The sequence below is a fragment of the Salmo trutta genome, chromosome 18 (assembly GCF_901001165.1).
Source record: "Salmo trutta chromosome 18, fSalTru1.1, whole genome shotgun sequence".
NCBI lineage: Eukaryota > Metazoa > Chordata > Actinopteri > Salmoniformes > Salmonidae > Salmo > Salmo trutta.
Window position 1 is genome coordinate 49,378,095 of NC_042974.1, and position 25,891 is coordinate 49,403,985.

The 25,891-nt window shown below is 40.9% G+C and overlaps 2 protein-coding genes across 7 annotated transcripts in view; one reads left to right on the plus strand and one right to left on the minus strand.

Moving 5' to 3' along the window:
- mcph1 (microcephalin 1) overlaps positions 1-25,891 on the minus strand; it is a 49,070-nt gene that overhangs the window by 10,290 nt on the left and 12,889 nt on the right. For 2 of the 4 annotated variants that reach the window (XM_029698892.1, XM_029698894.1), the window contains exons 2-13: positions 23,736-23,803; positions 23,528-23,619; positions 23,310-23,428; positions 22,990-23,074; positions 22,614-22,725; positions 22,409-22,540; positions 22,200-22,283; positions 20,932-22,101; positions 20,187-20,308; positions 15,762-15,799; positions 15,444-15,606; positions 15,167-15,244 (exon numbers count right to left, since the gene is read on the minus strand). In XM_029698892.1, coding sequence (XP_029554752.1) covers positions 15,167-15,244; positions 15,444-15,606; positions 15,762-15,799; positions 20,187-20,308; positions 20,932-22,101; positions 22,200-22,283; positions 22,409-22,540; positions 22,614-22,725; positions 22,990-23,074; positions 23,310-23,428; positions 23,528-23,619; positions 23,736-23,778 — 2,238 coding nt within the window. In that variant the 5' untranslated portion in view covers positions 23,779-23,803. Of the gene's footprint in view, positions 1-9,420; positions 9,632-15,166; positions 15,245-15,443; positions 15,607-15,761; positions 15,800-20,186; positions 20,309-20,931; positions 22,102-22,199; positions 22,284-22,408; positions 22,541-22,613; positions 22,726-22,989; positions 23,075-23,309; positions 23,429-23,527; positions 23,620-23,735; positions 23,804-25,370; positions 25,411-25,891 lie in introns of those variants that run through there. The other 2 variants (XM_029698893.1, XM_029698895.1) reach the window with 2 other exon arrangements.
- On the plus strand, positions 877-13,514 carry LOC115153445 (angiopoietin-2-like). 3 transcript variants are annotated; one of them, XR_003867692.1, is made up of 10 exons: positions 878-1,528; positions 4,817-4,972; positions 6,117-6,238; positions 6,526-6,764; positions 8,317-8,444; positions 8,845-8,946; positions 9,110-9,276; positions 11,837-11,967; positions 12,260-12,562; positions 12,722-12,851. XR_003867692.1 is itself a non-coding variant. In XM_029698896.1 (9 exons), the coding sequence occupies exons 1-9, from the start codon at positions 1,247-1,249 to the stop codon at positions 12,880-12,882; spliced, it is 1,488 nt and encodes a 495-aa protein (XP_029554756.1). In that variant the 5' UTR covers positions 880-1,246; the 3' UTR covers positions 12,883-13,514. The 3 variants fall into 3 exon arrangements, 2 of the variants coding, with proteins under 2 accessions (XP_029554757.1, XP_029554756.1); XM_029698896.1 differs by lacking the exon at positions 12,260-12,562 and having other exon boundaries at positions 880-1,528; positions 12,722-13,514; XM_029698897.1 differs by lacking the exons at positions 11,837-11,967; positions 12,260-12,562 and having other exon boundaries at positions 877-1,528; positions 12,722-12,865.

Sequence of the window (25,891 nt, forward strand, 5' to 3'; positions counted from 1 at the left end):
GGGAAAATCGTGAGGGGAACGTGGTCTGGCGACAGCCAGGCACCACTGAAGATTGTAATCGAAAGTTAACTACAGCACAATAAGCTAATATTCAGGCTACATTACCTTAGCTTCAGACATGGCTACTGTGTAGTTTGATTCAGCTGCCCGTCTACAGTTGCCAGAATCAGAGGATGGAAAAAATATACTTTAAAAAAGGACTAGATTAAGAACCTTGACTACTTCATTCCCACACAGGAAAAAAAAGCAGGCAAAGCTGCACTCTGGACAACAGGGCTCTGTGAAGCCAAGATCAGTCTATTTTAAGTCACATTAAAATTGAGATTTAGCATCTTATCATGATGACATGAAGTGGAAGGATGAGCTTTATTAATGTCCTCAGAACCCCAGCCAGATACTCGTCTCCCTCTGTAAACATACTGGATCTCACCCCTACATGTGTAACAAGATCCAGATACAACCCAGAGTTGGAGAATGACAGGAAATAAGAGCTAATGTTTTTTATGACTGAGCAAAGAGGTCGGAATGGGATGTGACAGAGAAAAGGCTCTCCTTACTTTAACATTCTCACTTAAACGCCTGTGCTTTGTCGCGGGGAGAAAAATATTTACCACGGTTAAGGATAGACATTGCAATTCCAGACTTTACTTGAAGGAAGCTGCATCCTGAATAGATGTTTGGCCATCGGCTTGTGAAAAACACAAATATGGGCATTGTTGTTTTATCCTCTCTGCCCTCCCTGACCTGTTGATGAAGCTCTATCTCAGGCAAAGATGAGGATATGGTGGGAAGTGTTAAATTAGTGCATCTGCTCCTGTGTGTGTGTGTGTGTGTGTGTGTGGGTGTGTGTAACAAGTGGCGTCTACACATTGCTTCTTCCAGCCTAGCAGCTCTTCACGGTGACTGGCTACAGGGATATAGTGGGAGGGGCCTTGCCATTACTCCCATAGCTAGTAACCAGAGGGCCAACTGCAGCTGAAATCAAGAGGCTGGAGGCTTAGTGAAAAAGGGGGAAACGTGCAGTCTAGGAATGACACCATCTACCCGGCGTACCCACTGACTGTATCCCCTCCTCCTGCCTATAAAAGAACCTGAAGTATTGGACTGTGTGCACTTCGATATTCCAGAGGATACCAATACAACAATATTTAACCTCGAAAAACATTCAACTGAAAAAAGGCAGTGACCCAAAAGGAGAGCTTTGGGTAAAATTTTTACAATAACATTTTTGTTTTAATTCTTATAAATGTTTTATGTTGGCTTACTGGTGGTCTTGAGTGGCTGCCTGGCCCTGGGGGCAGGCTACAGGAAAACTACAGACCCAACAGCTGCTAAGAGACAGTACCAGATCCAAAATGGCCCGTGCAGCTACACCTTCCTGCTGCCTGAGCAGGACAACTGCAAGACCTCAAGCAGCACCTACACCAACCTGGTCCAGAAGGACGATCCGGCAGAGTATGATGAGTCGGTCCAGAGGCTAGAGCAGCTGGAGAACATCATTGAGAACAACACACAGTGGCTCCTCAAGGTAAAGTCTTCTGCTTGACGTCACACAGCAGCTTCTCTACTGGGAGTGCAGGTCTGTGTTCAATGCCGTCTCACACCTATTCCCATGGTATTATACTTTTTTGGAGTCCCTCTATTTTGTATGATATTTTACATCCCTCCAATTTGTATGTTATGTGTTACTTGCATGTCCAGGTACACTCTGGTATAGTGCCTGCATTTAAAATGTAACAAGGAACTTGGTTCCGGATAACCTGTTGGGTGCTGTGAACCTTTCAGAGATTAAAAAGTAAATTAATGGTTCTGCTGCTCTGCAGTCATGTTACGTCAACTTGAGATGATAAAGAGACCACAAGTTTTTGCAGCCTTTGGTATAGAGGTATAATTTGGAAGGGGGTGGGGGGGGACAAACTGATCTCATTATGTAGCCTACTGTGCAGAGGTGATGTTATGTAGTGTCATGATTTCCCACTCTGCACAATATTATTAAGAAGGTGCTTTCTACAGGAATGTCTCATTTCCCACCCCATCAGAAAAGATGAGTATACACACCAACTTTTCAGTGATGTGCAGACGCGTTATACTCCAGTCACCTTCGTTACTGCAAAGAAGGCTTTGAAAGACTCATTTCAGATTCAAAAAATCTTCAGATTCTGATTGAAAGCAGTGAACTTGACCTTGTAAGGAAGCAGGCAAGTGAATCGTGACATTGTCCTACTATTTGAAGGGGGCATCTTCACATGGAATTCAGTCTTGAGCAATAAGAAAGCGAATGTGAGCCGAAGTAGGGAGAAAGTAACCTGTGTCACAGAAGCAGGGCTGTGGTGGCTCTGAGTGGGTGAGAAGGGCTGAGTAGTGACAAAGCCTCTACACAGGTGCCCAGATGAAGGATCTGCGCATCCCTTTCAGCGCTACTGAGCCATCACTTGTGTGAAAGGAACGGGCTCAGGCTCCCTACATTCTTTCCCACTCTTTAGAGTTTGATTAATGATGAGATCTATAGAGCTCTGACAAGACAAGCACAACTCATTGCCTGATCACACAGCTCACAACCCCAAAAAAAACAGACCCTGGCCTGAATCATTCCACCAGCTCAGTCAGCTGCTACTAAGCATTGGGGTCCCTAGATCTTTTGTCATTGCCGTTTTATCAGACCAGAGCCACTGCTTAAGAACACTTTATTTAGAATAATGTAGGCTTGTCTTTAAAATGCTTTGAATTTGGCACTGAACATAATTTAGCTTTTAAGGTAAAGACAGAAACTTTTAAGCTAAGGACAGTGATTGGGCTACTGTTTTAATAAGATGCCCTCACACCGGAAGAGTTTAAATACCTAGAAATTAAGCGGTTCAAATAGTGAATCTCTAGTCTTTAGACTCCATAATGATCCTTCATTCAGTTCGTTAAGCATTTACTGCCTCACAGGCTTTTATCCTCCAAGGACAGATTTGTTACGTGAGACACATTTGCGTAACTGTGCCAAAATCTCAAATCAAATTGACATGCATGATTTATGCTGCATAAAAGTCAGAGTAATGTGTGTTTGAGGTTCGTCCCAAAGTGATTACTACGGAAGGATTAAGAACTTTGTCATTAATATCGGTCAAGGAGAGAATTGCAATACTTAATTGATTGATGTAAAACAAACATTAAGTGAGCGCAACTAATCTATGAAATATTTCCTGACGTGTCAATTTCATACACAACAGTTTGTTGGTATATTGGCATTATACGTAATAACAGAGGAAAAGGTCTTCCTTTGAACTTCCCCATGTAAGACCGAGTCGAAGACAGAGGAAATCATTGTACATCAACTGACGAAAAGACAATTTGTGAGAGCCGAGGTAATACCTCAAAATCTTGCACTGTCTCACTCAAAATTGGAAGACAGGATGAGGGACTTTGCTGTCGTGCCGGTAAAATAAAATGTCAGTTTGCCGTCACGCTTTTCATGTAAACCGGGTGTACAAACAATAATTCCTTGTGGAATACTTATAGGCAGGAGTGGAGTAAACAACTGATTAGATCATTTGCCGTCAATGGAATGTCCCGCTCTCAGTTCCGATGACACACTCTTCCAGCCTCCACGTGCCCGTGTCCAGGAACACAGACAAGATGGAAGTGGAGAAAGGAAGATAAACAAAATTAGCACTGATTGCAGCACTTTTTGTCATGGCAAAAAGCAAAATATACTTCCCGTTTTAAAATGGTCCCAATAGTTTACCTTTTTGGCAGATGGGTATACAGCCTAATTGTTTACGCAAACAAAGATCAGAACGACTAGGCCTACTAACGCTACTAATATCCTATTGCAGTGTAGGACGCAGTGTCGTAGAGGATGCAACTCGTCACTCATCATTTCCATCCTGTTTACAAGACTTTCAGGCCTGATTGCCACGCAGGAACTCAATGCAGGAAAGAGCTTTATGATTGGATTTGTTTTAAATCTGGCAGTTTCATTTTGACAGGTGGCTACTGGATAGGGGGACAAGACTCCTATTTATTTGCTCTAAAGAAAAGTATACAGTGTGGGACAGACAATAGAGAAAAAAGCTTATTTCAAACTTTTCTACAGGTAGGAATGTTACAATGAGTTTGCCTTCACGATGACTTAACCAAACTCATGTGAAGGCTCAGTCAGCAGTAACATTTCTCAAAAAAGAGCCTTAGAGGTTGAAAGGCCATTCCAGTGCAGTCCCCATTGACAGTGATACAATTTGATATGACCAAAAATGACCATATTAAAAACGTTTTAATTTTCAGGAAGCTATTAATCCCTTGTGTAGATCAAATATGAATCAGCAGGGAAAATATTCTCAGTCTTCCATTTTTGACCCCTCTGAAAAACAGAAGCACATGAACTTCCTGCCCCAATTTGTACAGCCTTCAACATCATGTAATCTAAACACTTGTCAAAAATGCCTGGCCCGTCACCGGATAATTCTGCCCACCACCGCTCAAGAGATTTCTAGGTCAGACACAAGGGGGAAAGCCATGAACTCCATGACAAGGCAGTAGTGCTTAAAAATAGTAATTCTAAAGAACAGCCTATACTTTCACTGTGACATCCATATGGTAAACAACAGTTTCGTACACAATTAATTTGAACCATTCACAATGACCCAATAACTCTGCCAGGGGACCAAGGCAGTACGCTCCAATCTTTATGCCCTGTACGAAATATAACCACTCCTTTTTCAGCTCCCCTACCATTGCTGAGAAAACATAGACAAAGGCCCAATATCATGTTATATCAGTTAAACCATCTCACTAACCTGCCTTCATCAACTTTTCTTCATCCTTACTGCAGCTGGAGAACTACATACAGGAAAACATGAAACAGGAGATGTTCCAGATCCAGCAGAATGCAGTGCACAACCACACGGCAGCCATGATAGAGTTTGGAACCAACCTGCTGAGTCAGACCGTTGAGCAAACACGGAAGCTGACCAACGTAGAGGCGCAGGTGAGGACCTTTTACTTAATATAGTTTTGAAAATATATGCTAAATGAATAAAACATTCAAAACCCAATAGCCTACACCAAACAAAAGTTATAAAAATGTGCAAAATATGAAAAAAATCAAATGCTGTCCAACAGGGCCAGGATTTGCTGTAGAAAGTCATTGACCTTTTGTGAACGAACTACACAGCATTTCCTGTTATTAACGGCATTGTATTCCCACAAGAAAGGGTCTATCAATTTGTCACAATCAGACATCCGTCTGTTCAAAGCCACCAACACCAGGTCCAATAGTAGACCGACACATACCCAACATTCATGTAAACAACAAATTGGCACAGGTTTTTGCTGAGTTCAGTTCCTCAAACTGGAAAATCAGAGGGGGGTTTCTAGAACCAGGAGTTCAATACGTCTGTGAGGAGACTTTCATTACATTATACAGCCACTTTCGCAGTAGGCCCTACATCCCCTGACCCCTTTCCAACATATCTGTCCATTATTGGAATTTGATTGTTCTGTTTTTTCCTGTTACGAAACAGATTTTTCCGACCATCTAGGCCTATGCACATTGTGCTCTTTAGAAAGTGAAGCGAACCACAAAACCGTGTTTGAACATGAAGTGAGATAGGACTGTTACAAATCGAGTTTGGACTGAAATTGTAATCAAGTTAAGCGCAACTATTACAAGATAAGTGTATTGAGGCCCTGTATTGTATTTAGTGTACTGTAAATCTTTTCTGTGAGAGGGAAAAAAACTTAACTGAAGGCTGGCTGTGCAGAATTTATTTTTAACTGTAACTGATCCAAAAGTATTGCAGTGAACTGTGGAATTGTTTGTGAAACGAATTACTCAAGAGAAAAACAGGGAGATGTCAAAATCCATTACATAATACCAATTTGAGATTTTTTCTAACCAGGAAAGACCAAGTTTTCATTTAATCATACCACATCCCTAATTGAGAGAGTACCTCAAGGGCAGGTTGTGAAATTACAAAAGTAAAATGACTTGTTAATTTGGTTCTTGACAAATATTCAACAATGACAAATAAAAATGGTGTTTACTTAATTTAATCTGTAAAGGGCTTGCAGCAATTACTAGCTCCATTTAATCTAAAATACCTTGTGGGAATTGTCTATTTAATCTTTAGGTAATAAATCATACAACTCGGCTTGAACGTCAGCTTCTTGAGAACTCTCTATCAACGAGTAAGTTGGAAAAACAGCTCATTTTCCAAACAAATGAAATAACCAAGCTGAATGACAAAAACAGGTAAGGATATTTGTTTGCATTAACAAACTTCACTTTCATTCAGGTGCCCCATCTCCAAATCATGCTTCAACTAAAACAAGGCTACAAACACTAGACAGTAGCCTAAATATTTAGGCTAATATTTCCTGTGTTTTCTGTTAAACACATTTTTTGCCCAATTGTAGGCTTATATGTTCTGTTCGCGTAAAACAATTTGCTTCTTGATATGAAATACTACAAGACCAGTAATGCCAACCAGCTCTGCTGCGAGTTGCTGAGCGTGTACCTTTGCCCTTGTTCCTCCCCAGCTACCTGGAGAAGAGGGTGGGGGAGATGGAGGAGCAGAGGCAGGTGGAGCTGAAGACGCTGAAGGAGGAGAAGGAGCAGCTCTCTACACTGGTACTGAGACAGACGGCTGTCATCGAGGAGCTGGAACAACAGCTGCTGCGGGCCACTACCAACAACTCTGCCCTGCAGCGGCAGCAACAGGAGCTGCTTGAGACCGTCAACAACCTCATCTACACAATCTCTATCCCCACAGGTGGAGGTGGGTGACACTATGACAGCGTCTGGTAGACTTAGGAGGGGGCTACATTGGCATCACTGATTAAGACCAGAATGCTATGGGCAATTCAATTTTTGTAGCGTAACTAATAAGCCAGTTTAGTAAAATATAGAATGTCAACTGTTGATCAAATCACAACCTTTGAAAAGTCACAGTATACTAGTATGTATTTATAGTGCCTTAGCAAAGTATGCAGACCCCTTGACTTTTCCACATTGTTAGGTTACAGCCTGCTTTTTTCCCCCTTATCAATCTATACACCATACCATAATGACAAAGCAGAAACAGGTTTGGCATTTTGGCTAATTTATTAAAAATAAAGTATTCAGACCCTTTACTCAGTACTTTGTTGAAGCATCTTTGGAAGCGATTACAACCGAGTTTTCTTGGGTATGACGCTACAAGCTTGGCACACCTGTATTTGGGGAATTTCTCCCATTCTTCTCTACAGATTGTTGAAGCATCTTTGGAAGCGATTAGGTTGGATGGGGAGCGTTGCTGCGCAGGTATTTTCAGGTCTCTCCAGAGATGTTCGATCGGGTTCAAGTCCGGGCTCTGGCTGGGCCACTCCAGGACATTGAGACTTGTCCCGAAGCCACTCCTGCATTGTCTTGGCTGTGTGCTTAGGGTTGTTGTCCTGTTGGAAGGTGAACCTTTGCCCCAGAGTCTTTAGGTGCCTTTGGGCAAACTCCAAGCGGGCTGTCATGTACCTTTTACTAAGGAGTGGCTTCCGTCTGGCCACTTTACCATAAAATCCTGATTGGTGGAGTGCTGCAGAGATGGTTGTCCTTCTGGAAGGTTCTCCCATCTCCACTGAGTAATTCTAGAGCTCTGTCAGAGTGACCATCGGGTTCTTGGTCACCTCCCTGACGATGGCCCTTCTCCCTCAATTGCTCCGTTTGGTCGGGCGGCCAGCTCTAGGGAGAGTCTTGGTGGTTCAAAACTTCTATTTAAGAATTATGGATGCCATTGTGTTCTTGGGGACTTTTAATGTTGCAGACATTTTCTGGTACCCTTCCCCAGATCTCTGCCACGACACAATCCTGTCTCGGAGCTCTACGGACAATTCCTTCGACCCCATGACTTGGTTTATGCTCTGACATGCACTGTCAACTGTGGGACCTTATTTAGATAGGTGTGTGCCTTTCCAAATCAATTAAATTTACCAGAGGTGGACTCCAATGAAGTTGTAGTAACATCAAGGATGATCAATGGAAACAGAATGCACCTGAGCTCGATTGTGAGTCGCATAGCAAAGGGTCTGAATAGTTATGTAAATAAGATATCAGTATTTTATTTGTAATAAATGTGCAAAAAGTTCTAAAAAACTGTTTTTGCTTTGTCATTATGGGGTATTGTGTCTAAATTGCTGCGGATTTCAAAACATTTTTTTATCAATTTTAAAATAAGGATGTAAAGTAACAAAATGTGGAAAAAGTCAAGGGGTCTGAATACTTTCCAAAGGCACTGTATGTTAAAGTACATATACAACTTTGCTGTATTATCAATTTGATCGGCCCTCCACTTTTTGCAGGGAACAAGCCTACCATGATGCAGGACACACCAACCACATACCCAGACTGTGCTGCGGTCTACAAGTCAGGAAACACAGACAGTGGAGTCTACTCACTGACCCTTCTCAACACTACACAGGAGATTAAGGTAGAATTTAACTCTTATGTTAATATTGGTCCTATTCAAGCTATAAGCTCCCAATATTAAATCAAAAGTACAATCACATGGAGACTAGTTAAGAAATAAGTTATATTTTTCTAACACCACAGCCAATCCTTTAATTCAGAGTAAATTCAAATGTTCTCAGCCTTTGGTTTGTTTTGTGCATGCCCGAGCTCAAGTAGGGATCTCCTTAGATACTTTTCAGTGGTTAGAGTTAGACTCTGGCACATCACTTGTTTTAAGAAACCTCCCATTCCATTCAACTAGACTGAGAGGGCACTGCTTTTGTCAAGTTTGCTGCTGAAGTCAAAAGTCCCTCAGTGTAGTCAATAATCAGAATTTATTATCATTGATAGCTGGAGTAATCTATGTTTTTTGTTTGAAGGCTTACTGTGACATGGAGACAGAGGGGGGTGGATGGACAGTACTACAAAAACGATTTGATGGCCGTGTTGACTTTCACCGTACGTGGAAAGAGTACAAAATGGTGAGAGCTAGAGGAAACTATCCAAGTTCCACAGCACAAAGCTTAGATAACACTGCCAAGTGTCAACAAACAGTGAAAAAGGTTTTAAATATCTCAGAATGCAGCTCAACTGTGACATTGTGATCATGCTAAAGGTGAATCATTGTTTTATGTTCCTTCAAAGGGCTTTGGAAACCCTTCAGGTGAATACTGGTTGGGAAATGAGTTTGTTTCGATACTGACCAATCAGCACCCATACGTCTTGAGAATACAGATGATGGATTGGGAGGAAAACGCAGGATTCTCACTATATGACCAGTTCTCTCTAGGCAGTGAAGCAGACAACTACAGGTAGGCATAGGTTTCCCAGGTGTGGTATCTAAATATAGGCTACATATGTAATGTAAAAATAATGTTGGGGGAGTCTGTGTGTGTGGAGGACCACTGAATATAGGTGATAGCTTTTATTACTTAGCGATGTTGACTGAAATATATCATAGCTGCATAAGAGTCCATTAACATTACTATATCAAAACATATTGAGTAAAGTATTATAATGAAATGGTGTGCAAGTCATGTTCTTGAAAATCAACAAAAATTACAAACAAAACATTTAACTTGCCTGAAAATACACAAATACATGGGGTGGAAGGGTCACCAGTCCAAAACAAATGGAAAGTGTTGCCATCTCGAAAATGTTTTGGATCTGTGACACAGAAGGCTAAAATTAATCAGTCTCCTAAACCTTCAATCTGTACCCCTAGACATCACCAGCGCCTGCTAGAACATAAGCTGATTTCAAGGAGAGAGCCAATACTTCCTTTCTATTTGAGCAGCAGACCTCAACTCAAGCACACTCCTGTTAATTCCTTTAGTCTCAAAGTATATCCAATGAAAATTCTAGAGCCAGACAAAGCTGATTTCCATATAAATTATTTTTACACTGGAATTGAGAGGCCACAAAACAATGGAGGTCAGCAATGACATCAATATCTCATCACCTGCGTTAACATTTTTTACAGAATGAATGACAACCAAACCATTACAGTGCACTTCTTTCAGAAAACCCTGCTGCAGCTTTCATGAGTCACTTAACATCTAAATGACTAGTGTGTAGACATAGCCTATAGGTTCTCATGGAGCACAAGAAAGGTTAAAAAGTCAGTAAAAAATAAAAAGGAAAACCAAGGGATACGCATCTACAAATACAACCTCTCTTGTACATAGTTTACTGCTAGCAGAGTAAGGAATACATGGCGGACTCAATTCCAGCATTTCCCTTATATTGTAAAAAGATACATAAAAAATAAACAGCACCAGCGAAAGTTTGGACACAGCTACTCTTCATTTGTACTATGTTCTACATTGTAGAATAATAGTGAAGACATCAAAACTATGAAATAACACACATGGAATCATGTAGTGAACAAAATAAAAATATATTTGAGATTCTCCAAAGTATCCACCCTTTGCCTTGACAGCTTTGCACAATCTAGGCATTCTCTCAACCAGCTTTATGAGGTAGTCATCTGGAATGCATTTCAATTAACAGGTGTGCCTTGTTAAAAGTTAATTTGTGGAATTTCTTTCCTTCTTAATGCCCTTGAGCCAATCAGTTGTGACAAGGTAGGGGTGATATACACAAGATGGTCTTTCACCAAATAAGGCTAAGTCCATATTATGGCAAGAACAGCTTAAATAAGCAAAGAGAAATGACAGTTCATCATGACTTAAAACATGAAGTCAATACGGAACATTTCAAGAACTTTTAAAGTTTCTTCAAGTGCAGTCGCAAAAAGCATCAAGCGCTATGAAACTGGCTTTCATGAGGACCGCAACAGGAAAGGAAGACCCAGAGTTACCTCTGCTGCAGAAAATAAGTTCATTAGAGTTACCAGCCTCAGAAATCGCAGCCCAAATAAATGCTTCACAGAGTTCAAGTAACAGACACATCTCAACATCAACTGTTCAGAGGAGACTGCATGAAACAGGTCATGTTCGAATTGCTGCAAAGAAACCACTACTAAAGGACACCAATAACAAGAAGAGACTTGCTTGGATCAAGAAACAAGAGCAATGGACATTAGACCAGTGGAAATCTGTCCTTTGTCTGATGAGTCCAAATTTGAGATTTTTGGATCCAACTGCTGTGTCTTTGTGAGACGCAGAGTAGGTGAACGGATGTGTGGATCCCACCGTGAAGCATGGAGGTGGTGTGATGGTGCATCGCTGGTGACATTGTAATTTATTCGAATTCAAGGCAACACAGCATTCTGCAGCGATACGCCATCCCATCTGGTTTGCGCTTAGTGGGACTATCATTTGTTTTTCAACAGGACAATGACCCAACACACCTCCAGGCTGTGTAAGGGCTATTTAAACAAGGAGAGTGATGGAGTCATGCATCAGATGACCTGGCCTCCACAATCACCCGACCTCAACCCAATTGAGATGGTTTGGGATGAGTTGGACCGCAGAGTGAAGGAAAAGCAGCCAATAAGTGCTCAGCATATGTAGGAACTATGTGATTCATGTGTTATTTCATAGTTTTGATGTCTTCACTATTGTTCGACAATGTAGAAAATAGTAAAAAATAAAAACCCTTGAATGAGTAGGTGTGTCCAAACTTTTGACTGGTATTGTATATAATATATTACATTTTCGGGAAGGTAAAATGTTTTCATTGTCAACTTAGACTAAAACCATATATAATGAAGAAGATAATGGAGCCATATATTTTTTTTTATAAGATCATCTTTGAGAACTAACAAACAAAATAATTGCCACCACTGCTAAAAAAAAAAAAACAGAGGGCAAACACTGATAATTCATTCCCTAAACTTGGGTCATTTGAGGAATGGCAATTATGTACTTCCTCCTCACAGTGCATTTCTCCGTTTTCATTTCACAGAATACACCTTAAAGGCTACAGTGGCACAGCAGGCAAAATTAGTAGCCTTGGTCAGCCGGGAAGTGATTTCAGCACAAAAGATGCAGACAACGACAAATGTGTTTGCAAATGCTCACAACTGACAACAGGAGGTAAGGAACAGGTTCATTTGCAAATCACCTTAGAGTTTTCACTGGCCTTTATTAAGAAGATCAATTATTCCCTTCATTATTCCCTCCACTTGACCCCCCCCCCCCCAAGCTTTGGTACTTCTGCAAGAAAGTTAAAAGACCTCTTGCTTTTTCTTTCTGTCACGGGGTCAAGGTTCTTGAGCAAAATTAGCTCAGAGTTAATCACTGATGAGCTCATTTGGGAATTCTTCCCCTGCAACTGCTGACATTAATAGTCTGGGAACTGAGGATTTTTCCCCTCCCTCTCTTGAAGCTCAGAATAGAGGTCCTGCTCCATGCCACTGACATTTGGACTGCTCTGGGGCCAGACTTGGACTCCTTCAATGTATCGGTGTCTGCTTACTTGACATATGAGAGGGTCTCCACCAAATGAGAGGGTCCCCTCAGAGGTCTTGCACAGAGGAATCCCTCCACCTCAGGGAATTGTTGGTGATAACCAGCTGCATATTAACGAAATAGGACTAAGATGACAGACACCCGGGGGGAATGACCTAGACTAGCTTGCACTCCATGTGATAACAATCCAGACCTTCCCATTTAACTCAACAAACTAGAGGTACGAAAGTGTGCAAGTTTGTTGTAATGTGATAATTAAAAGCATCAATGTTAGAAGGAGAAGCACAGTTACTCATTGGGCTTGTTGTCTTATAGACAATGCACCCAATGCACATCCTGAAAACCCTCAGACTGACAATCTCGTTTTCTGCTTTCCTAGGCTGGTGGTTTGACGCCTGCGGCCCCTCCAACTTGAACGGAATATTTTTCCAGCAGGGCCAGAACTCAAATCGATTCAATGGAATCAAATGGTACTACTGGAAAGGCTCAGGCTACTCACTGAAGTCTACCACAATGATGATCAGACCAGTAGACTTCTGAGGCTGTGACAGAGACATGCCTTTCACTGACATGCATAGAATGGAGAGCAGAGCTCTGCTACTCTGGGAAACAACTACACAGACAAGACAGACAAACAAAAAAGACCTAACAGACCGAAGTGCTCCATAACAGCAACCTCATCACTTCCGAACATTCCACAAGGGAAGGAACAATTTGCTTTGCTCCAACAAGTCAGCAATATTTTTTTTTCTTTTTCTTTTCTTTTTTTACTTTTGTACAAAATGGACAGGTGAAGACTAGCAGAAAAGTCTATGAACTATCTATACTCAGAAATATATGGGCTTTGGACTGCATAACCAACCAGGACATGGCAGTCAAAAGATGACCAGTTGGACATCTTGTATTTATAGCAAACTGGAACTGTGGTATAGATAACAGTATTGTTTTCTATTAATAAGCAATACTAGGGGAAATGTCAGTGTGTAACACATTGCAAGGTTGACAAAGTTAATTTTGTAATAACGATATTTCACCCCATTAACATTAGATACAATGAATTGGAAAATAAGTTAGATTTGTAATGTAAAATAAAAATGTAACAATAGCCCTAATTTTAAAAGCAAAGAAAACTAGGGTACAAAGCACAATACTTCATACATATCAAATATGAACATAATGCAAAAAGGCAATCTGTAATGAATCGACGGCTTTTCTTCCTTACAGGAATTGTACATACTCCGTGCCTTCAGAAAGTACTCATACCTCCCTGGTCTTTGTGGTTGAATGTGTGTTTGAAATTCACTGCTCAACTGAGTGTCCTTACAGATAATTGTATGAATGGGGTACAGAGAAGATAGTCATTAAAAAAATCATGTTAAAACACTATCTATTATTGCAACTTATTATGTGACTTGTTAAGCACATTTTTACTCCTGAACTTATTTAGGCTTGCCATAACAAAGGGGTTGAATACTTCTTGACAAGACATTTCAGCTTTTCATTTCTAATTCATTTGTAAAAACATCATTCCATTTTGTCATGAAGTACTGTGTGTTGGCCAGTGACACAAAATCCCTATTTAATCAATTTTAAATTCGCACTAAGACAACAAAATGTGGAAAAAGTCAAGGGGTGTGAATACTTTCTGAAGGCACTGTACATTATTTAATTCAAATGTATAGATGGTTCACAAAATGTATTAAAATCAGTGTGATAACTTTGATCGGCATGTTACTCAAAACATGTCATCAATGTCAATTAACCTAATTATGCAAACAAACGTGATATCAATTGCAAATCCTAAAGTGTGTTCAACTTTTTACATGATTACTTCGACTTCCACCTCTTTTGCCTGACTTAGACTACATGCTCTGTCATGACTCCAATCTGTACAAGTTATCCAGTACTATGGAGCATATCTGCTTATATTTATCAATCTAATTTAATTGTTTTACTGTAACTTATTCATGTAATATACTTCACCCATTGTTTTGTGAACATTCGGGACCACAAGTTAATTTTCACTTAATTCTTCTAAGTGACTTGTGGTATGAGTAAGATTAGTCTATTTGGGACTTTTTTATGTGGAGTATGGATAATGGTTTTGTCAACGGCAGGAATGCAAACAAATAGACTTTAGAACTTAATTCCAATCATGTTGAAACTACAACCTACAGTTCTTATGTTTTCATTCTGCTTTAACACAAAACATAAAATATTTGTTTTAATGTCTGATGTGTCATATGCCTCTGCTTTAAAAATGCCTTTAACTTTCAATTCAGTTAGATTCTCTGTAAATATCAGACGTTTTTCAGGAACTGCCAGGAAGCCATTTACCTCAACACTATCCACAAGACAGAGGAATCAGCACAGATGGAGTATGTGTCAGGTAAAAATGCTGATTGGCCCCCCATCAAAAAAGCCTTTAGGGAATGTGTGGATTGTTTTGGCCACCACAACAGAACTGTGTGTGATTTCAAGAGGAAATGTGATGAGACATATTCTATACCAAAACACCCCTTCCCCTTCACAGATGCAGGACAAAGATTCATGAATGAAGGAGGACAGGAAGAGGCAACATCCACATCTGACACAGGATGCCGGAGTAAAAAACAACCGCCTTAAATTAATGAATGGTAATAAAATTAGCAGGTTTCCAACCCACTTCCTTCTGTTTGGAATTCCAGGTCTATGATAGTCAAAAAGATGGTAAACTGACTAGGCTATTTCATTATAAAAGCATAGATTTAACCAATTTGACCCCAAGGGCTATGGGTTTAGATATGAATGGTATACAATATTAGCAGAATCTTCAGTTACTTACAGATGCTGCTGGAAACTGATCTGAAAGTTCATATGGTTCTTCTGGAATCCATCGTCTTTGCTCCAAACACCACAAAATCTGTTTAGGGGAAAATTACTAGAGTTTACCATTGGCCAGAATTTTTGAGCTGTGGAGTTTATGGATGTCAAAATCATGTGTAATGTACAATGTACTGTACAACGTGTGCTAAACAGTGTTGTGTTCTTCAACTAACACTCAAACCATCTAAAATCAGCTAATTCACGTTGCCAAAGACCCACACAAATAACATACATACCCACTCAAAAGAGAGGATCCAACAGCCACGGGCGATGCCCAGGAGAATGTTGAGGGTCCGTCGGTGGCCCCCTGACACCACGTGGGTTGTGCTCTCACACACCTGGGCCACCACTGAGAACCCACCCAGAGCTCTGACCACCTGGGTCACTGTGTGCTGCTTTCTGAGGAACCAGAGGAGAAAAGAGGAAAGCCTGAAATGGGATTTCTAAATACCTAGGTTAGTAGGTTGAGAAGGCAAAGCATTGGATTCAACAAGACACTATCAAATGTTAATCTGTCCAAAAGATGGATGTGTCATACAGCTGGATATACTTACTCGGTGGGCATGCTTGTCATAACTAATGTCCTTAGAGTCTGAAATGAAAAATCAACCAAATGTAAACCAATTATATGCACTTGAGTACATTCGCATGGAGTGAGGTTCAATACAAAGTACACACCTAAAAATTACCATGGGATAATAGCATTGATAAAGGCATTATCAGTTGTCAATAGTTTCCTTATTGCTTTCCATTGTTGATATTGAGGGGCAACACAGTGGTACAGCTCTGGATAGGTAAACAGTATCTCGCTCATTTTCACAAAAAAACACCACATGCCGGATATCTGCATATCTGATGTGTGAAAAGGAAATGAAACCCAAGGCCATAAACAGTGATAAACAGGCTGGAGAGCACCGGTATTGAAATAGAATTGTAGGTTAGTGTGGTTTTGTCCCATCCATATCATGTACTGAAGCAGTGCCGTGGTCCCCCACACAGCAAGCCATCAGCACTGAACACCTGATCGCCAGTTAGAGAGACTGACAGGGTGACCAGGGTCTTTCCTGTCAGGAACCGCTCTCCAGTCCCCGAGCAGGAAGTCTGGGGTGAAGGCCTCCTGAGTAGAGGGCAGCCAAAGCAGCCCACCAGTACACAGCCTCATATATGACTGCTTCACAGGCATAACAGGGTGTCCGTGACATCAATATGTGGCCAGGTGTGATCACTAATAAAAAGTTGCTTGTTGTGTATTAGCAATGCGGGGGTGGAAACTGGCAGCATACGGCAGGGGCTGAGGTAGTTTAAAACAGGCATTAGGATGAGAAGAAGCTAACACAGTATATTGACTGAGCTGAGGATTGTTTGACATTTTATCCGAGGGCTGTCATGACTCAAATAAATAACTTAGTTAGAAATACAAAATAATTCACTGTGCCCAACCCCGCTATAAAGAAGTCCTTGCTTTTCATTTGTTACTCTACCATACCCAACAGAAACTCAGCAAAAAAAGAAAGTCCTCTCACTGTCAACTGCATTTATTTTCAGCAAACTTAACGTGTAAATATTTGTATGAACATAACAAGATTCAACAGACATAAATTGAACAAGTTCCACAGACATGTGACTAACAGAAATGGAATAATGTGTCCCTGAACAAAGGGGGGGGGGGGGATCAAAATCCAAAGTAAGTCAGTATCTGGTGTGGCCACCAGCTGCATTAAGTACTGCAGTGCATCTCCTCCTCATGGACTGCACCAGATTTGCCAGTTCTTGCTGTGAGATGTTACCCCACTCTTCCACCATGGCACCTGCAAGTTCCCAGACATTTCAGGGGAGAATGGCCCTAGCCCTCACCCCCAATCCAACAGGTCCCAGATGTGCTCAATGGGATTGAGATCCGGGCTCTTCGCTGGCCATGGCAGAACACTGACATTCCTGTCTTGCAGGAAATCACACACAGAACTAACAGTATGGCTGGTGGCATTGTCATGCTGGAGGGTTATGTCAGGATGAGCCTGCAGGAAGGGTACCACATGACGGACCCTCCACCTCCAAATCAATCCCGCTCCAGAGTACAGGCCTCGGTGTAACGCTCATTCCTTTGACAATAAACGCGAATCTGACCATAACCCCTGGTGAGACAAAACCGCGACGCATCAGTGAAGAGCACCTTTTGCCAGTCCTGTCTGGTCCAGCAATGGTGGGTTTATGCCCATAGGTGACGTTGTTGCCAGTGATGTCTGGTGAGGACCTGCCTTACAACAGGCCTACAAGCCCTCAGTCCAGCCTCTCTCAGCCTATTGCGGACAGTCTGAGCACTGATGGAGGGATTGTGAGTTCCTGGTGTAACTAGGGCAGTTGTTGTTGCCATCCTGTACCTGTCCCGCAGGTGTGATGTTCGGATATACCGATCCTGTGCAGATGTTGTTACACGTGGTCTGCCACTGCGAGGACGATCAGCTGTCCGTCCTGTCTCCCTGTAGCGCTGTTTTAGGCATCTCACAGTACGGACATTGCAATTTATTGCCCTGGCCATATCGGCAGTCCTCATGCCTCCTTGCAGCATGCCTAAGGCATGTTTACGCAGATGAGCAGGGACCCTGGGCATCTTTCTTTTGGTGTTTTTCAGTGTCAGTAGAAAGGCCTCTTTAGTGTTCTAAGTTTTCATAACTATGACCTTAATTGCCTACCGTCTGTAAGCTGTTAGTGACTTAACGACCGTTCCACAGGTGCATGTTCATTAATTGTTTATGGTTCATTGAACAAGCATGGGAAACAGTGTTTAAACCCTTTACAATGAAGATCTGTGAAGTTATTTGGAACTTTATGAATTATCTTTGAAAGACACGTCCCTTTTTCAGGACCCTGTCTTTTTTTGCTGAGTTTATAACACACCCAAAATCCCTATATGAATGCACATAAAGGGATTAATTGGTGAAAAAGTTCTCAGCTTTCTTTAGTAAAGCTTGGCATGGTTTGTGTCATCATTAATCACAAAGGATTGTTCTTAGCTCAGTGCTGAAATAAGTTACTAATCTTTAAGATGGACATAAACCATCACCACTGTGATGATGCTGATTAAGTGACATGGAAAATAATGCAGCTGCTGCTAATACCAAAGAAAGGTATTTATCAGGGGGAAAACAATGTTTTCAGTAGCAATTGTGTCTGCTACTGAGCAAGAGAATGCTTTTCAGACTTCAAAACAAGGCCACGAGGACTTTGTTAGAGGGGACAACCCTAAAGCACTAGCAGTTCTATTCACTTTTCACTTATTCAACAAACTACAAGGAATTTCAGCAGCTACGTTTTAATGGTTCCTCAAGGGGAATTTTTGGCTTCATTTATGCAATGGACATGTTCTTGCAGCAGTTGAAGAATGGGTCCACACTAAATAAACATGAGACAAAGAGTTGGTGAACTGTTGCACCAGGCTCCATTTCAATGTGCCTCACACAAATGAAGGAAATTCTTTTGGGTATGACGAGGTCCCCTTGATGGCCGGTCTATGCAAACTGAAATGACTCAGGCCCTATTCATACAGTGAGAGAGGTCAACTTCCATAGGCCCTTGTCCTAATCCATCTGGGGGTCTGGGATGGCCAATTATAACTGAAAAATCACCTTTGAGAGTACAAAAATCTGATTACAACTTGTCACAATTGAACAGTGAGATAATTTGCAAAGGCCGTGCATAGAAAAACTTCAATCACATGGTTAGGCTACATGCTATGAATAAAGTGGTTATGGCATATTTCCTGTAGTTCTTTAAGGACACATACACAATGCCATCGTATAGAGCCAAGTACTCTGGTAAAATCAACTCATTTCTACTTTAGGGCATCATACACATGCTGCATGATACACATACAGGACAACTCCCCTAGCTGCTAAGGGTACAAAGTACACATCAGATGCCATGCTTCATCAATCCAAACAACTTTTCACCAAATATGAGTTATTTTAAAATGACTTTTAGTGAGTATTAAAATCACTATGCTGTAATGCCTCAGTAAACTATTTTACAAAACCATTGATTGACTAAATCTGGTTCGTATGATACCGTCTAAAGAACAAGGAGGCTAAAAGTGGTTTCTGTCATGGCTGTTGCACATTACTTCTTTCCACTTTTGGTTAGACTACCTTTGTCCAAATGCTGAGGGGGATGGAGTCTAATCCAAACAAAGCACTCCATAACCTCATGAGTGCTCTTCTTACGTGGGCTGTTCTGTGAAGGTTGCACCTGCAACCTAGCACAGAAAACCAATACCATCTTTCACAGTTGTAAAACAAGGGGCCAGTTTTCCAGACCCTGCTAATTAAACTATTTCCTGGAATTAAAAATAAACTAATTTGGGGGTAGAAGTAACATGACAGTGTTATAGTCAAATCACAATTAATAATTTAAACTAATATTTAATCTTGATCATGTAACGATGAATGAATATTATGCATTCCGCGATACAGTTCACATGGGAATTCAAACAAGGTTCCTAGGGAAGATGAAAGCCATTTTCACCAATGTTAAAAGCTGAAGTTTTGTTCAGGTTGAGAGAACACAAAGACTGAGCCAGGTGCATTTTCACAGACAAGGATGTTGTGCTACCAACATGGAGGTAACACACAGGAACCCCTGAAGACTACACAGACAGAGCCCCTGTGGCAGCAGCTTCAAAGACTAAACATGAATACTCATGCGTGTATTGCATGCTTTCTGAGCAGCTGTATTCAAAAAGAATGGAACACAAAGGCAAAAAGATGCCACTGTTCCTACACGGTTTGGTTTTACCAAGAGATAGAGGACAAGTTTATAAAGTTTAGGTTTCATATTTAATTCAAACTGTCAGGTTAATCAATATCTAAGAAAAAAATCTGAACCATAACATTGTTGAAAATGCTATTGTATGTTTATAGCCTGTTTAAATGCTGTGCTATAACAATTACAGCAAACACCACAACAGCAACTTAGAAGATGGTTACCTTTGTATTTTTGTCCATGCTCTTCTCCACCACATTGACTTGTCCTTTCTGTTTGCTTAAATTGTCAGAAATTGTGTCCGTGACACCAGCTGTTGCAGCATATGCAGTCCCTCTGCCTACAACTGAAAACGTTGAAAACGTTACAAAACAACAACACAGGTGCATTTTCTTCCTGCTGAATGCTGATTCACTTGTGCTTATGTGTTTACGGCTATCATGCGAACAGATATTGTCAGTAAGGTTATTCTGGAACGAAAGGTTAACATCTGTTTATTAGAAAATGTACCATCACATCAGTATTAAAACAGTTAATTTAATCAATTTTCCAATTGTGCTGGAATGACACTAGGCTATACTAAAACTTAAATTCACAGTATGATTAACTTACATAGCCAAACATTTTCCAATATGAAAGTACATATTTTCAGCTTTTGCTTCACAAAATACTGATCAAGGTAATAATTCTGATGTGGCTAATAAGTGCTATGCCATTGCTGTGATAAAATCCCAGTTTTGGACACTTGCAGAGAAAAGATTGTAAACATTCATGTGGATAATGAAACCATGAACAACTACAGTACCAATTTCACAGCACATTATTACTACCTGAGAGTCTAAGGTGTTTTATGTTGATCAGTTATATTGATTAGTAAAACAAATCTCTTAAACGCTATTGCATTGATTATATTGATGACATGGTAACATGCCAACATCTTGTAATATTTAGGTTTTAGAATTCACATACTTTCCAAACGTGGGCTACTTTTCCCTTTATTGTCCTTGTGCCGAGGTAGGATATATGAACTGCTTTGCTTATCTAGTGATTTTTTGGCAGCTGTCAAATTTGGTTTTGAAAGTTGTGTGGGATCTGTTGACGCGCTCTGCTTCTCAGGGGCACAAGTCAGTTCATCGGCTGAGTCTTTAGGCACTCTGGAGAACGGCAATGTGCTTTGTGCACTTCTTTTAGTCACAGTTTGTTTTGTATTATCGTCCTCTGAGGATGCAAGTCCTTTTGTATCCTGGTGTGGGTGCTCGTGTTGAGACAACATGCTGCTTACACTTGGCACGCCATGTTTTCTCTTTTTGGCACTGGCCGACTCAGACCCTGTGGTTTCACTCTTGCCCCTCTTCCTCTTCCCAGGGCTAGGCTGAGGCTCCAGTTCAAAGGGAACAAGAACCTTCGACTCTGAGGGCAAGCAGGGCAAAAGGAGACTTTGTTGTCTCCGCGTGTTATTAGCTGGAGCGAAGAAGTCCTCAAATACCCCATCATCATCATCATCATATGCACAGGAGGAGGCATGAGAGTAATTTGAGGCAGTGCAAGATCTTTCCAAAGCAGGAAGCAAGGATTTTTTTCGTTGGCTCACTTTTGATTTCAGTGTGGTCATCTTTACAGACGTTTGATGAGGCATATTGGGGTTTTCTGGTAAAATTTTATCAGAACGGTGACTAGAAACGCTAGAAATGTCCAGATCAACAGTTGGCTTACTTTCTGGAAGAGACTGTGGTGTTCTGCTTTTCCTAACAGGTGGTGTGACTTTTGCCATGTTACTTCTGCTGGTTGATCGTCTATTTTTTCCCACTACAAAACTGTCAAACGTAAACACTGATTGCACACTCTTGCTACCCTCCAGGAGTTCATCCAGGCATGGACTCTCTAAAGACATGCGTTTCTTGATGCCATCACTTTTGATTGAGGTCCTTTTAGGATTTTTGTCTTGTTTATTTTCTTTTTCTTTAGCCGGTGAATTGGGTAACGGACTTGTCTTTTGTCTCGGCACAATACTGCAAGGTGACATCCAAGGTTTCTGAAAGTCTTTCTTGTGCTGTGTTTCAATGGTGTCTTCATGTTGCTTCTCTCCATCTGTCTTATTTGAGCCAACAGATGCATTAAAATCCTCATCCGGTTCTTCATCTGCATAGGGAAAGATATGCCAATATGATAATTAGATACTGAAACTTATAGCATTATATAAATGACTACATCAATGCATCTTATGTCCAAGTACTTACACAGTTGTTGCAAAAAAGAGCGGGATGGTGTATTCCCAAGATGAGGCTTGAGATCAGGTGATAACCTAGATTGTATCTGTGAAGCTGAGAGAAATCATTAACTAGAGTTGCCACATATCTCAGCTCTTTCACAGACTCTGTCCCATGTTTTGCAGGTGCTAAACATACTATACACATCAAACAATAGGCCATAGACACATAAAACTTACCTGTCGGGGAAAGGTTTTCCCTTTTTTCTCTCATTTCTTTCAGGCGCTGTGCCATGGACTCAGACCTTTTCATAGAAGGACTGTAAACTATTCCGTTCTCTTCGTCGATAATGTAAGGGGACACATCTGTAACTATACAGAAATACATTTCAATATGAAACCACATCCACGCACAAAATGTCAGATATGAGGAGAGATTTCTTACTAAGAGGTGATTTTGGCACTAGGTCTTTGATCATCTTGTCCAGTTTTTTTTTCATGCGCCTGTCATTCTCAGGGGTCCTCGGAGGGGTGTCTCTTGGCTGCATACAACGATGCTGTATGAAAGAAAATATAATATTATTTTGGATTTGGATGAATCTCATTAAAAAAACTAAGACCCTTTCAATAAATACACTTAATTAAACCAATAGACAAATTATTCATGTTCTTTGGCAAAAAGTTCTTGCTCAACTATTACAATTTTTAAGAAATAAAATAAACATAGTTTAACTCCAGACAGCCAAGTAGTTGACAGTGATCAAAGAAAAGTTATGTACAGTAATTATTTTAACCTAGCAAAGAATTGTACATTTGCTTACCACCCTTTTCTTGAGTGCTGGATTGACTTCATCATTTAATGCCGGACACAACTCTTCATTAACATGTTCACCATCATCTTTACATCTGCATTAATAAACAAAAACAACATGAGTGATAGAATAACAGAGCGCCCAACTATTTTATTTGTCAGTCAGTGACACCTTGTGGCTGGTGTAATAATTGCAAAAACAAAATGGTCATATCACTGACTTGTCATCACAATGACCAAAATATATTGAAGATACATTGTTGCCATTGCTATGAAGACGCACTTTAAAGAAAATAAAGAATATACACAGAAATTAAGCTTGAGGTTTACCTGGCCACCCAAAGGACAGACACAAGTTTCACACCAGTCTTCTTGGCTTTATTCCAGGTGGCTTGATGGCCATTTTTAAAGACTACGTGGGTGACTTGTTTATTGAAGGTTTTTGATACCTGGAATTATACAGGGAAAATCACAATGTGAAACTGCACATAGTAAAAACAAACTTCTGTGTAGTTAGCTAGCAGTGTAGCTAAAAAAGGGTAACTCACCTCAACTCCCATATCCTGCAGCTGCTGGATGAATGGTTTAGAGTAATTCTCTGTTTTACTTGATGACCACACGTCAACGTAGGCAACAACATCTAGAGAAAAGATCAAACCCCCATACTTAATTCGCAGAAAATTTTGAAAATACATGAAAAGGCTGTAGCTAGTTAGGCAAGCTAATCAAAGCATGAAAGGTGTACACATAATTTACCTTTTAGAATAGCAGCACAGTTAGGCCTACTGTTTGAGGTCATTTGAATCTCTTACTGAAGGATTTCCCTACAATCAGAGAAAAATAAGTAACCAAGTTAAATTTAGGGAAGGAAAGTGCAGTCAGTTAGTTGGTGAAATGCTGCGGGGGACGTGTTTCTGGCAAGCAACAAACCATCTGATGACATGTAACTTTAAGGCTACACCCACATGCAAACCGAAACTCATAGCTAGCTAGCTTGCTCTCCAGAATCTAAGGCATTCTGTTTTATCCCAAAGGTTCTCAGCTATAAGCACCGCTTAAGGCCCACCGCTTAAGGCCCGCCGATTTTAGCGGTCTTATGCCACGATTTTGCTGTCCCAAACTCTTAGGTAGTAAATGGTTGTCGGACGACTTGGCTTTTTCAGCGTGACAGGGTCTAGGTCTGCCGATTAAGTACAACTACGTGTGGTCGTAGGCTCCGACAAAGTTCTGGCAACGCCAGAAATGTTGAGCCTTTATCGTGTATGCCCTAGAGTGGTTGGTGTTATGAGCCGATCCCGATGACCGACCAATAGGAACACGGCCCTAATTATCTTGTTCAGGCTACTACATGACATCTTAAAATCAGGCTACCTAATGGGATTTTGAAAAGTCACAAATCAGCAAATCAAAATAAATGTTCTTCCACAGCGACCATTTATTTCTGAGTTCAGGCATATGAAGTATGCATGTGAAAACTATTTCTAAGATGCATACTTCCAGCATTTTCAAACTCACTTCACTCGCACATATGCATAGAGTGAGGCTTGCGCTGCTTTGATGGAACATACACCGCTGCAGTTGATATAGCTTACATCGGCTGACATATTCTGCGATTGGCATGCGAGGTTATGACGACAAAACTGAAGCAAATCGTACAGGTTGATATCAAGATCATGATTTGGTAACATTGCAGAGTGTGACATGTCATAATCGTAAAAGACTAAATCTGACGTACAGTGTGGGAACGACTAATTGTTAGGGCGCAGACATGAGCATCTCGTCATTATACACAGATCTATGGTGTAATTGGGAAGGTGCACAGAAATAAACCACATCCATGTTCTCCTTTTGGTAGGTATTTTCATTATTAAACATGCAATGAACTACAAGGAGGGAAAGTACACAGTCCGGCCTCTTGTTAATGGGTATGCACAAAAACAAGAAAGAGAGAGCTCAACATTACATTTAAACTACTCAATCAGTGAAGTCTCTGATGGGCATTGACTAGAGCAGTGGAGTAAGGTATAGTTTCTGACGTCGCTATGCGCAGGATAGCTGAGAGGTAAGAATCCGTAAGAGATGATCTGTGCCTTGACTTGTTATATTTCGTCACTGAAAATGTCTATTCACATACATAGGTTGACTCAAACAGTACAAACATCTTCCGAGCATGACTCCTAATCTTTGGAAAGTTTTGTTCGAGAGATGCATAGAACCTCGTCAGTGACATTGTTTTGAATAGTTCCCCAATCACTGCATCAGACTGAAGATCGCTAAGCTCAAGTTGCAGGTCAGTGGGAGCGTTATCCACGTTGAAGGTGAAAGGAGAGGAAACCAACAGCATGTCATTTTCCAACACTTTGAAATCCTCAAAACGAGGAGAAAACTCACCGTTCAAAGCACGCAGCAGTGATGTATACTTCTCCCGCTGGTCATCTGATAGGGAACAGACTAGTAGTGTTGGAAGGTGAATGAGACTGTTGGCTTCTACTTGGCGGGTCAGGAGTAATTTTCCCTTGAAGGCTTTGACAAGGCTGTACATCTGATGTGCAAAAAGGCCCTTCCCTTGTATTTTGGAATTCAGTTCATTCATGAGGGCCATGATGTCCACAGTGAAAGCAAAAATCAGCCAACCATTCTTTATCTTGCAGTTGAGAGAAATCCACATATTTTCCTTTCATATGCAAAAACTCAGCAAGCTCCAACTTCAGGTCCCACACCCTTTTAAGCACCTTCCCCAAACTCAGCCATCTCACGTTTGTGTGGTAGGTGTGATCTGCATGACCTGACTCGGTCTCTTCCAACAGTGAGACAAACTGCATGTGGTTTAAAGATTTTGCTCTTATCAAGTTCACCACTTTAGTGACTGTATCCACAACATGGCTCATTTTCAGAACACATTTACAGAGCAC